Source organism: Mycteria americana, chromosome Z, assembly GCF_035582795.1.
Source record: "Mycteria americana isolate JAX WOST 10 ecotype Jacksonville Zoo and Gardens chromosome Z, USCA_MyAme_1.0, whole genome shotgun sequence".
NCBI lineage: Eukaryota > Metazoa > Chordata > Aves > Ciconiiformes > Ciconiidae > Mycteria > Mycteria americana.
In genome coordinates, this window is record NC_134396.1 from 24214774 (window position 1) to 24228598 (window position 13825).

At 38.2% G+C, this 13825-nt stretch overlaps 2 protein-coding genes across 3 annotated transcripts in view; one reads left to right on the plus strand and one right to left on the minus strand.

Annotated features, from left to right (window-relative positions):
* The window catches only part of LOC142422064 (uncharacterized), a 33553-nt gene extending 32728 nt beyond the window's left edge, over positions 1-825 (plus strand). The window contains exon 7 of one of the 2 annotated variants that reach the window (XM_075527439.1): positions 787-825. In XM_075527439.1, the coding sequence (XP_075383554.1) occupies positions 787-810 (24 nt within the window). In that variant the 3' untranslated portion in view covers positions 811-825. Of the gene's footprint in view, positions 1-4; positions 673-786 lie in introns of those variants that run through there. The other variant, XM_075527437.1, reaches the window with a different exon arrangement.
* BRD10 (bromodomain containing 10) overlaps positions 1-13825 on the minus strand; it is a 189949-nt gene that overhangs the window by 104050 nt on the left and 72074 nt on the right. The window lies entirely within an intron of this gene.

A 13825-nucleotide genomic window follows, 5' to 3' on the forward strand; every position in this document is an offset into this window, starting at 1 on the left:
ACAGAAAGGCAGTTTCCAGTTTGGACCTGTGGAATACCAGCAAGCCACCTGAGCTGGGCACGGAATTGATTTCGTGGTCATGTAAAGAATAGGGACCAAACTGCATTTAAGAACAGCACCTCCTCAGATCTCTGTTACTAGCCAACCATCCCCAAACTACAGGGCAGTGAAAAGCTGAAAAAGGAGGAGAGTTTCTCCTGGAATATATGATTTTCAAGTGCTTTAATTTCTCAGTGAAAACAAGTTATTAATATTAGCATAAATATAAAAAGAATTATCCAATGCAGTCTTTCTTCCTCTCTGAAATATAAAATGATTGTATTTTGAATGCAAAACTGTTATGTCAGGTGAGCTTCAGCAAAAGATTCTGTTTTATACTGACAGTTTTTAATAGTGCTCAGAAGAGAAACATGCCTCAGAGGAGCATACTGTACAGGAAGGAATAAAAATTTGAAAGCTATCTCTGGTATTGTGCTGAATTCTTCTTACCTGTTCAATTAACAGTTGCTCAGTTGCATGTTTTGCTGACTTTGTGATTATATCTAACATTAAAAGTATTCAAGCCATTCTTTGCCATGAAACAAAGTCAAGTGTTTTTACTGAAGATCAATCCCTGATCAAGTTTTGATCAGTAAGAATGATAGGAAAAATCTACCACGTGCTAGGTTATTGGTAATAAAGATAAATCTTAATTTTCTTTTCAATTAACATTTTCTCCAAGCTTAGGAAAGAATGGCAATTTCTCCTTACTCCTTGAGCTATTATCTAAAATTTTCTGGATCGCAGATCTTGTGCTGCTATGAGCATTAAAAGTCATATTTTCCATTGCTTTTCAGTTTACTCTGGTAAGTGAACAAATCATATATAAATCATCCATAAATCATCTGTAAGAAGCTTTGAAAAGAATCTAAATAAATATCTAATGAGAATTTGGAAACCGTTTAAATTCAGTTAAAATATCACACACTTAAAACTAAAAACATTAGGATCAAACTGTATTTCAAATAGTAGTCAAAGGGATGAATGACTATCTTCCAACCTCATTCATTTTTATATGGTACATTTCCCTTTCCATTACATAAACTGAAAAAAAAATGGAGCTTGGTGTTCACAGTTTAATGGAATGGGTATTTTAGAAAAGGCAGCTCCATATCTTGATCTTCAAAAACTTTCACGTTTTTGGGAAAATTAGTTCTTTACAATGAACACAAAAAGTAAAGGAATTTGGGATTTAATAGTACAAGCAGGTTTTGGCCAAAAGCACAACACCCAACATCTTGCAACCAAAAAGGCAGAAAAAACTCAGATTATTTAACTTTGATTTGTCTTGCCTGTGTGTTTCACAACAGTCCACTGGATGGCTCCCTTACCACTCTCTGGTTTTGCATTTCCTTGAGCACCGTATTACCACGTTGTAACTGCACGAGGCGAGTTCCACTGCCTCAGGAAACTCTGCTCAGGACAAATGAACAAACATCTCCACCTGTGGTCCTCAGGTTTGCAAGTGCAAGGTGTCCTCCCAAAACAATGAACTTCAGTTTCCTATACAAAAGAGTGGCTGATAATCTGTGAGTGTAAAAGAAGGTGGAACAGCTATATATAACAATGACAACAACAATGAACCCCCAAACCCACGGAGTATACTGGCAAAAAATTAAAGTTAATTGGGTTAGAGTCTGGCACTTCCATCCTCTTGCAATGCACTACGGCAAGCGATAGACACAGTCATCCTAACACTAGCTACCAACACTAACACTAACACTAACACATCCTAACAATCCATCCTCCCTAGAAAACTTGTAAAGGCAACATGGCAAAGAAAATTCGGGAACAGAGGTATGTTGAAAATGCTTGGCTTGTGGGAGTCAAGAATGATAAAAAGAAGACATGTCAGTCAGTGTACACTTTGGTCCTCACAGCAGTTCGAGTTTGCAGTTGTGGATTCACATTACTTTTAATAGCAAGTTGACCCTAAAACAGGCAGTCCTGCTCACTCCTTTCTTTAGTTAGATCTAGCAATAGTGTTACTGCAGGATATGTCAGATTGAAGAGCTGATTACATGGAATTTTTCTGATGTATTAGTTTTAGATCAGATGGTAAAATCTGTGACTGTATGATCTCCACAATTTAACACAAGGCAAGGTCTTCAGTTATCGTGGGTAAAGTGTAACACAACTCCACATCTTGTGTTGAAAAGCTAAAGCCTTTTTTATTTCTCTGTTTTTCCATTTGGTTGCATTTTTAGCAGTATTCCTAAAGAGATTTTGTTGCAAAGTCTATTACCCGAGAAAATCACTTATATGAGTTATAAAATTCCTGAATGTCTCTGAAAAAATTCCTAAAATGTCTTAGATTTCTAGTCTGTATCCCGTAGAGCAGCATGAAATAACTTAATTCTTCCTTTTTGTCTCAGCTAATTTCCTTAAATACCAGACAACTAAACAACATTTTGAAATAAAGGCATCATAAAAATAATGGAGATAATGGGCTGATTCTGTCACCAGTCACAGATTCAATCTCTTGCGAAACCATCTTACATCCCTTACTCATAGAAAACTCCACTGACGTCCAAGAACTATTTTACTGAATATTGTAATGTCACTATAGCATTCAACCTTTACTCTTCTTTCAATCTTAATTGTTTTAATACATTATAGTTACTGTCTGATATGTTGAATGTGTCACTCTGTGTGTGTTTAATGTAATGAACATGTAAGTCTGTGCACCATGGGGATATAAAAAAATGTACTTTTTTTCAGCTATGAAGGATTGCAGCCATGGTGTACAGAACGTTGATAGTTTTAGACCACACTGGACATATAAATGCTCAGAATGCCATCACTGCGAACCAAAATCACAATCACTTATACCAGGTCAATTAACCAGCTGGAAGAACTGTCTTACATTGCCTTTAGGAAGTGATACCTTATTGTACTTAGACAGGGATTTTAGTTAAAGGGAACTTTGACCTAAAGGGAACTATCTCGCAAACTGCCAGATTCCACAAAAAATGAGAAGAGCTCCCTGAATAGCCAGCTCAGCTACAGAGTTAGGCTGAGCCTAGTTTATAACTCCTTCTTTAACAGAACAGATTACTTACAGAATGGAATAAGATAACTGAAGATGGAAACAGAGAATCAGTATTATAACATAAACAGAAGCAAAATCTTGCCTACTTGTGTACAGTTGTGTCAATGCATATTGAATACAAATTCAGGCAATGTCTTTATCTACACATGTACAGAACAGCTGGAGCAACAGTGGCGAGACTTGATTCTTACATAAAATTCCTTACTTTCCAATGTGGAATAGGCAGTCTTTAGACTAAATCAGGACTAAGTTCCAGAGGCTCACAGGCAGAACAAAAGCAGAGGAGGTCAAGAATGGGATGCAAGATATGGGACCAAGAATGCAGATATATATTGTCCTCTCTGTCGGAAATAATATGCTTGTTCTATTAAAAGGCTTCAATACCTATCTGACCGCAAGAGGCTGATATGATACTTACACTTCTAGCTAAGACATTTTTAAGTAGTGTAAGGTCAGCTGAACTATACTACACCTATTATTCTATGTTTTTGTAGGGCTGGGTCTGTTGTGGCTCTAGCTGCGAATATCGGTTATATAAATAACATTACATACAGCCATGAAAGTTTCATATATTTAAGCTTATAATCAGATAGTGGAACAAAGTATAGAGACCTTGTGTGCAAGCAGTCATCAGAATAGCCATTAGTTAACAAAACACTGTGCTTAGTTTTCTCTCTCTCACGCATTTTTTTTAAATTGGTCTGTCATGGTGGGCATAGTAATATGCTGTAAATGGAATGGAATGGAATGGAATGGAATGGAATGGAATGGAATGGAATAGAATAGAATAGAATAGAATAGAATAGAATAGAATAGAATAGAATAGAATAGAATAGAATATTTCAGTTGGAGGGGACCTGCAACAATCATCTAGTCCAACTGCCTGACCACTTCAGGGCTGACCAAAAGTTAAAGCATGTTATTAAGGGCATTGTCCAAATGCCTCTTAAACACTGACAGGCTTGGGGCATCGACCACACCTCTAGGAAGCCTGTGCCAGGGTTTGACCACCCTCTTGGCAAATAATTTTTTCCTAATATCTAGTCTGAACCTCCCCTGATGCAGCTTTGAGCCATTCCCACATGTCCTGTCACTGGAAGTACTGAGGCAGTTAAATATTTAAGACATATAGTACAATTATATTTCTATTTCAGACAAAGTAAATCCCCAATTTAATTTGCATGGCCACTGGAGTGTTAGTATACCATGGGCCTGGCAGAGAAACTTCCCTCCTCCTGACCCTCCGCTGAAAACATGTATCCTGCAAACATGAGGACTGCAAGCTCAACTAATACTGATACTAGTCTGAGCAACTGCAAACATTAGTATGATTCGTATGCAGTGTTTCCTGTGCTTTTCTTAGCTTGTAGTTATACTAAAGTTGTAGCCTTAAAGCCCAGTAAATGTGGCATGCAAATGTTTCTAACAGGACACAGACTTTGTGTTAAGCTAACAATGCAAGCCTTAGGACTTGCCTGGATTTATTTTGGCCTACCTGGAGTTCTGCTTTTGTTTGTTTTGTTCTATGAGCAATTATCTAACTCTTTCGGTAATTATCTAGTATTAGGTAATAGGTGACTATTACCTACTACTGTATTATATTTCACCTAGGTGACTATTACCTATTATTGTATTATACTTTACCTTTTGCGTAGCATTGCACTGCCACGTATTGTAATGCCTACTGTCACACTCAAGTTGTACCCTACTGTAACAAATTGCTGCCTTTTGGAACTAACAGATGGCAACAGGAAGTAACTATCTTCTGTAGAATGAAATATCTATGACCCTATAATAAAACACAGCATTGAGGGCTAGAGAAATCAGATGATAGTAGAGGCCTAGGTACAGAATGATAGTGGGGTCCTCAGGCTATAAGCAATTCAGCAGTCTGTTATGGATCGTTAAAGGAGTGCAGTCTTGGGAGCTGGATAAAAACAGTCCTACTGGTAACAGAACAAAGAACAAGTATCCAACACACATAAACCCCATCTTATAGTAAATTTTGATCTACCCTGGATGTGCGGTCTGATGAAGAAAGAGCAATGTATACAATATATTAACATGCATACAAAAGTAACTCCAAACAGATCCTAGCATGAGAAAGAAATCATCGTCAGCAATATTTACTCCTACTAGCAAGGAGGAGGAAGAAACCCCACCATCAATATCACACTCCTCTCAGTGATGGACCCAAGATGCAGCCCCCAAACTAAAGCTATTAATGTTTCATACTCAGAGGTCAGTGGAAAGGTTAGCATCCAATCAAAGAAAGGGGTAAATACTAGAAAGCTTGCTTATACCAGCTTTAACTGTACATAGTCTGAACTGTAAGTGGTGATATGCATTTAAATGGACTAATATTAATTCTTGATTAAGAATTTACTTGGACTATTATGATTTTACTTAGACTAACAGTAGTTTCTTGGCTTTGCATATAAGGGATGTTCTTTGGCTCACAACTGCAGAATTTGTGCAACTAAATGAGGGAGATTCAAACTGGTCTGTAACTTAGGTACACAAAAATACCTACACATCTTGCAAAAGATAGAAGAATGGAATTGTAACAACAGTATCCCTTGCCATCCCAATATATCCTTGATTTTTTTTTGTTAAAAAAGTGAAATTTGTCCATATCTTTGAAAGAAATTAAATAAGCCTTTGTTTTTAGAAGGTGATTCCAGTAACTAAGTGATCCAGAATTAGCTGTTTGAGCTGTTTGTATTATCTGCAAAACAGAATTTAAGATTTCCGTTATTGTTTCTGTCCTTCTAGATCTAGACAGAGACAAACTGTCCATACTGAATTTAAATAGCTCCTTACTCATCATGCTGCCTGTTTTGGATGTCCTTCTTGGGCTTCTAATTTTAGCGCACAATGTGCAGTTAGCTTAAATGCTTCACTCAGAGGTCTACATTCAACTCCAGAAGTGCTAGGTATTGCATTGCTGTGAGGTTACTTCCACTTATCCTACCCATCATTACAAAAGTCTAGCTGCTTAACCAGAAGGTTTTGTGCTGTTCAGTGATTCCAATGAACTATTGGCACAAGAAAGCCCTCCAACTTTCTCGGAGGCCCCTGGGATAGCCACGAACGACAAGAATGTTCTGCATTTTCTGTGTAATGAGGACCAAATGTGAATCACTTAGAAATGCCTTTGCACATTGCTGGTTTGGGTTGTGCATAGTTCATGAATCACTTCTCTGATGGATAGTCAGGAATAGAAATATTTCTAAAAAGATAGACTCTGTTGCACTAAAACCTGATAAAATTATAAAGCTTTTCAAGAGGTAAAATAGTAGTCTTCTTTACAACTTTATAATCTGTTAGTTTTTAGGTAACCAGTATTTGAAGCTAAAGCCACAAAAGACCCAGTCCTGAACTTGGCAAGGGACGCCAAGAATACAAAGGGCTTTTATAGGCATGTCAGCCAGAAAAGAAAGTGTAGCCCCGCAATAAGCACGACTGGCAAACTGGTAACAATGGACAAGGAGAAGGCTGAGGTAGTCAACGCCATTTTGCCTCAGTCTTCACTGGCAACCTCTCTTCCCACACCTCTCGAGTGGATGGACCTCAAGATGGGGACTGGGGGAGCAAAGTCTCTCCCACTGTAAGAGAAGATCAGGTTCGTGACCACCTGAGGAACTGGAACATACATAAGTCTATGGGACCTGATGAGATGCATCCCAGAGTCCTGAGGGAACTCGCTGATGTAGTTGCCAAGCCACTCTCCATGATATTTGAAAAGTCGCAGCAGTCAGGTGAAGTCCCTGGTGACTGGAAAAAGGGAAACATTGCACCCATTTTTAAAAAAGGGTAGAAAGGAGGACCCTGGGAACTACTGACCTGTCAGCCTCACCTCTGTGCCTGGGAAGATCATGGAACAGATCTTTCTAGAAGCTATGTTAAGGAACATGGAGGAGACAGGGAGGTGATTCAAGACAGCATAGCTTCACCTGGGGCAAGTCCTGCCTGACCAACCTATTAGCCTTCTGTGATGGAGTGACTACATCAGTGACCAAGGGAAGAGCTACAGATATCATCTATCTGGACTTCTGTAGGGCCTTTGACATGGTCTCCCCACAACATCCTTGTCTCTTCAATGGAGAGATATGGGTTTGATGGATGGACTGTTTGGTGGATGAGGAATTGGTTGGACAGTTGCATCCAGAGACTAATGGTCAACAGCTCAACGTCCAGATGGAGATCAGTGATGAGTGGTGTCTCTCAGGGGTCTGTATTGGGACTGGTACTGTTTAATATCTTCATCAATGACACAGACAGTGGGATTGAGTGCGCCCTCAGCAAGTTTGCAGATGACACCAAGCTGAGTGGTGCGGTTGACACGCCTCAGGGACAGGATGCCATCCAGGGAGACCTAGACAAGCTCAAGAAGTGGGTCCATGTGAACCTCATGAGGTTCAACAAGGCCAAGTGCAAGGTCCTGCAACTGGGTTGGGGCAACCCTGGTATCAATACAGGATGGGGGATGAAGGGATTGAGAGCAGCCCTGTGGAGAAGGACTTGGGGGTACTGGTGGATGAAAAATTGGATATGAGCTGGCAATGTGCACTCGCAGCCCAGAAAGCCAACTGTGTCCTGGGCTGCATCAAAAGAAGCGCGGCCAGCAGGTTGAGGGAGGTGATTCTGCCCCTCTACTCTGCTCTGGTGAGACTCCACCTGGAGTACTGTGTCCAGCTCTGGAGTCCCCATGCAATAAAGACATGGAGCTGTTGGAGTGGGTCCAGAGGAGGGCCACAAAAATGATCCTCTGATCATTTTTGTGGATCAGAGGATCAGAGGAAATGGAACACCTCTCCCATGAGGAAAGGCTGAGAGAGTTGGGGTTGTGTAGCCTGGAGAAGAGAAGACTCCAGGGAGACCTTATTGCAGCCTTTTAGTACTTAAAGGGGGCTTATAAGAAAGATGGGGACAAACTTTTTAGTAGGGCCTGTAGTGATAGGACAAGGAGTAATGGTTTTAAACTAAAAGAGGGAAGATTCAGACTAGATATAAGGAAGAATTTTTTTATGATAAGGGTGACAAAACACTGGAACAGGTTGCCCAGAGAAGTGGTAGATGCCCCATCCCTGGAAACATTCAAGGTCAGGCTGGACAGGGCTCTGAGCAACCTGATGTAGTTGAAGATGTCCCTGCTCATTGCAGGGGGGTTGGACTTGACGACCACTAAAGGTCCCTTCCAACCCATACCATTCTATGATTATATGATTCTGCAAAAACATACAAGAATAGGCATAGTGTAATTCAACTGACCTTTTATTACTTACGTATTTGCAGCACTTAATCTTTTTTAGTAAGCATCCTCTTCATTTCAATTGCTGTTTATTTCCTTATACTGAAGCAATATACAGTAGTGACAAACAGATTATGAAAGACACTCTAGTTCCTTTGCTAACTTATATTTTCTGGAGCTTATGATGCTGAGAAAAAAAAATCTGGCCTTGGTAGACACAGTTTCAGCTTTGAAGTAACTTTTCTCTCTGACATTTAATTAATAATCTGCCCACTGCATAAGAACAAATACACCCTTATAAATGAATACATTTTCAGCAGATCAAACTTAATATATTTTATTATGCAACTGCAAAACAGCTGTACTTAAAAAAAAGAACATTTTGGCAAGCATATGCTCCCTAACGAGGACTAATTGCTTCAGCTTTCATAAATATAGATTTTTATAATTAAGATACAATTCCCTGAAATGTTTTTCTTTTTTGCACTTTTCACTTTTTTGAGCTGCTAGACAAATAGGATTAAATAATCAGTGCTTGATTTTTCAAGTATTTGTAAGCTTGTTTCCAAGTAAACTGGTAAAATGTTGAAAGCATTGTTTGAGAGCTATCAGCTTTATCCTTGGTTTTTGATGGGGCCAAGCAGGTCCAGCTTTTTTTTCAGAACAGCACTAATTTTCAGAGGTGAAGATATGCACTAACATAATTGCAAAACCAGAACCTTCAGTCTTAGGTTAGCAGGCAGTAAAATGAGGTTAGCATTTTAGTTTGGAAATAGAGTAGCAAAGGGTGATGTTCTACAGTAAAGGCTGGGTCTGCTATGGGTGAAAGGGTAGATCAGGCTGGAAGCTGACTCTGCTGGGCTAGGGTTTCAGGGAGGATTAGCAAGCATTGTTGAGCTAGCGAAAGACCTAGAATCAGACTTACGTCTGATCCATACTAATATTGGCTCCTTACATATTTATAAATTATTGAAACATGTCGTTAGGCCTAGGTTTAGACCCGAAAGTGGTTTCCTGAGATGTGCTATTGCTAGTGTTTGCACTCACAGAGCTTGATGTACTAGGATTATAGTTATATTAATCTAGGAAGAAGGTTTAGGACTGATGAGCTAGGGTTACTGCTGTCTTACTGGGAGCTGTTGTAAGAGTTAGGGTTAACATTGTTGTTTTGACTGACCAGACCCAGTTGACCTACAGTCATACCTGGATCCACAAGGAACTGCTGACTTGGGTTAAACATGGTGCCATCCTGTCAAGTTTGGAGAACTGGAATTTGAAATGCTCTAAGATGACAAGGTAGGGATACGGTGAGATCATGGGACAGCTTCCGTCCTACAGTGATAACTTCATAGAGAAAAGGTGGTATCTTAGGTAGTAAGGCTCCAACCTATCTGAAGATTTTAAAGGAAAAGTGGCACTTCAAATAGGAAAGGAAACAGAAGTCAGTGGAAATAATGACTTTCTAGTGAGAACTGTTTTGCCACAAAGAAATGATGGGATTCTGGGTCCAGCTTAATTTTCTGGATTGATCTACAGTTAGCTGATCCAGTTTGATGTAGCAAAGCCATCAATCATGCAACTACCTTCCATATAAAATGATCTCATGTCTTGGCAAGGTACGGACATTAAAAAAACCATACAGAATACTACTGCTGTATGATAATCTAAAAATAAAGACCTTCCTTTATCCCTCAACTTCTGCTCATTAGAAACCAACTTTTAGTTGCCAGCCTAAAAATGATTCACAATTTTCTGAAGCTTTGATTTTTCCTTGTGGAACACTGTACCTGAACTCATGTAGTTACTATTTTCTCATTTTGTTCACCTCTTGTGTTTAGCCCTGAACAAGTCAACCCTTCTAGTCTTCTCAGACATGTTCTCTATTCTGTAGATTATCCTAGAAGCAGTTTTCTGTACCTATTCCTAGTTAAACTAAGCTGTCCTGACAATGCTAAACAGTATTTTAGATAACGTTGCATATGAGGTTTGTACAAATGGGGAGTACAAATGAATCAATGTACAGTGTACAAAATCAATGTACAAATGAACTTGTAAAGTTCAAGTTTTAGTCACATCAGGACTCTATTAATTGCTATCATATTTATTTATTTATTTTGCTAGCCTGAGCTATCTCATAAGATCACCAGCTACAAATTCAAATAGCTTTAGTTCTCAGCAACAACAGAGTGACATTATTTGGAAACAAGGCAACCTATTTATCCTAACTCCAGGCCTATAAAGTCTATAGCTTCAGAAAAGGTTTCTGATTTTTCCTTTGAAAAATTTACTGACTTCAGAAAGTATTCTGTTGCATTGAGAAAATTTAAGAAAATAACATTAAGAAGTGTAAGAAAAGAATCTCACAAATCTAAAACCATTGAGAGAAAACACACAGACTTCTAAAAAAACCCAAGGCTTTGGTGCTTTTCCTCCTAATTAAGCCAAGTTTTGAGGACTGGATAAGACTCTAGGATAAGACTGTGTTTACACCATTCTTTTACAGAGAACTACCCACACACATAAAAGATAATGGTACTGTGGAAAGCATTAAATGGCCCCATATATGTCATCCTTTCATATCCTCTCAAAAATAATAAGAGGCTCAAACTTATAGGGATTGCCACTTCCAAGTCAGAGAAAGAACGGACAACCGGACAACTAGATATGCTTCTCTCCTTCTACATAACAAAATGTGAGCATTTTTGACCAGGTCTGCTCTTGATTTTCTAACTTCTCTGCTTACATGATGAGTTCTGAGTTGATCCTTAATACCTAAAAACTCCCAGTTGACCAACTAAGCATTAGTAGTGATACTTGGCATTTAAATTTCTTAAGTAGTTATTAAATAATTTAACATTTATCTGCCTTGCTATAGAAGAGTGGTTTTATCATACACATAAAGTATTTCTCTGTATTATAACTATAAACTATAGAACTATAAACACTATATTCAACACCATAGTTTTGCTCTTAAGTTAAGCATCTTCTTAGAAGTATGCATGTAGAGAATGCAATACGATTAGTTCTGGACATAATACCACAGAATTTATAAACAAAAACTTGAAAGAAAATATAATGTCTCATTACTCACTTCAGTAATGTAGGATTTGAAACACAATTATAATACAATAATTCTTGATAAATCATTGCATTTCCATTAAAAAAATCAACTGCTCTTACATGTTGTACTATATCATATTGATACCTAAATTGAAATGAACAATTTCAAACTAAGAAAAAATCTCAAATCATATACAGAGAAGAGGCTGTAATCTCATGAAGTGTTACTTTTCACTGTAAAAATTACTGACATCTGAAATAATTAAGGATGACAACCTTACTAACATGAAGTAGCTGGCTTTTAAAAGACAAAAGCATATACTGAGATAAATTAAAACTTAAAGCAACTTTGCTAGAATCAGCAGAATTACAGGAAGAAACTGTGGACTTTTGACTTAGCTCTGGCTGGGAATTATCAGAATGATGCAAAATCCTTATATTTACTTCTTTTTACCTTTTCACGGTAGAAATTGTACAAAATCATATAAATACAGATTATATAAAGTATAATTTAAGGCTTACTTCACTAAGCTTTAAGTACATCACTCCATGAACAGGCACAATGTATTAAAGAAACAGGCAGCATCTGCTCAGGGCTGTATGGTCCTCAGGACAGGCACTTTTCTCCCTGTAAATAAAAATAGACTCTTGTTATTTCTTAGTCAGGGCAAAACACTCACTGCTCTGTTTCCCTGATCTCTTACCCTGCTTAGGGTAAGTCTCTTCTCATTCCAGCTGCCATAGAAACCACACTTTCTAACGCCTCAACCCTTCTGGCAGAAGAAACATTGCTACGTATATTGCCTTTAATAAGGCAGAGTTGTTAGCAGTTCTGTTCATATCATAATCAAATAAAAATGTTTATGTTATGAAGTCTTATTGTCACAGCTTTGATGTCTTTCATGACTCCCCTTACAGGATGGAAAGAACAGTCAGCTCTACATACAGGATACTATTCTTATGCATGGTTGCTGCATTATCTGCAACAACTATACTGCATTTGCTTTTGCTCTCTTCATCAAGTTTAAATAAGGTTAATTAAGTCAGCTAGCCTGGTTTTCTCTCCCAACATGTTTATGCCAGAATAGTCACGCTGACTTCATGGGAGTTAAGCAACACATTTCTACTAAGTTCAGTTGATGGACAATTTCAATTTCCTTCTTCTCTTCCTCTTCCCTGGAAGGCACATCAGCACATCTGAGCAAAACAGTAACGAAACATCCACACAGGTTATTACACTGCCTACAAGTCATTAAAAGGCTCTCAGGTCTAAAACTCACTAGAAAAATAAGCCTGTAAAAAGATTTCCTGGCTTTTCCTTCCTGGCTTGCTGCTCCTCTTGCACAGCTCCTCTTTGAAACTCAGTGGCATGCATTTCCTTGTTCTGGTTCTTTCTGCTTCCTTCGCTTTGTATGACACTTCCATTCTTCTACCCCCTCCTCACATGTCCTACACATTCGTCTCTTTGTCAAGCTCATCTCTGGCTTCTTCTTTATCCCCATTACTTTATCCACACTAAGGCCATTCAATCAAGAGGTCTCCTACTGACAAACATAAAATATAAAGAAAATCTCCAGAATTCTTAAGAATTCAGACAGAATTTCCAATACCAGAATAAACATAATCTCAAGCAAGTAATTATCTTTATATACATGCTAAAGCAACCTACCCATGGAAAATTATGAAAATGCCTACGCATGTGAAGGCCCCATTCTAATAGCTCCCACATTTCACCCCATAATTTTAAACCTTTGACTACTTTATCTCACAAAAAAAACCAATTTGCATCATGGTTTGCTTTTGAATATTTAATCGTAAAAACATCTCAACTTCAAAACAAATTCATGTTTACCGTTATGTCATTCTCAATTTATTTAATTTTCATTTAATTTCTTAGTCTATAGTTTTCCTCTAAGAAAACTAGCATTGTCTTATCTCCTAAAATCTCATTTCAAATTTTCCTTTCCTATGCACCCTTATGCTTTTTTGTCACTAATTTCTGGTTTTGTCTCCAATTAGATCTTTGCACTTTCCTCACTACTTCCATGTTTTGCTTTCATATTCTTGACACCTTTCCTCTCTATCGTGCTCATTCTAGTAATTCTTCTGCTACTGTCACCTCAGCCCATCATGCATACTATGCCACTCGGTCAGTTTCTCCTTCAGCATTACCTAATTTCCTCATCAGCATAACCATATCCCAAAGAGGACGTTATTGCTTTCTACATAACTAGCTTTCTTTTCCTCTAACCTCCTCAATAACTGCCCCTTTTCACATCCTCCTTCAGACTCCCAGTTGAGAATTTTTACTTTTTTTCGCTTTATATTCTAGTCTCCAGTCCATTCTGCACATTATGAAACAGGCCACCTATAACCACTCCATAGCAAAGTGCTCTCTTCTAATCAGTAAATCCCGTGCC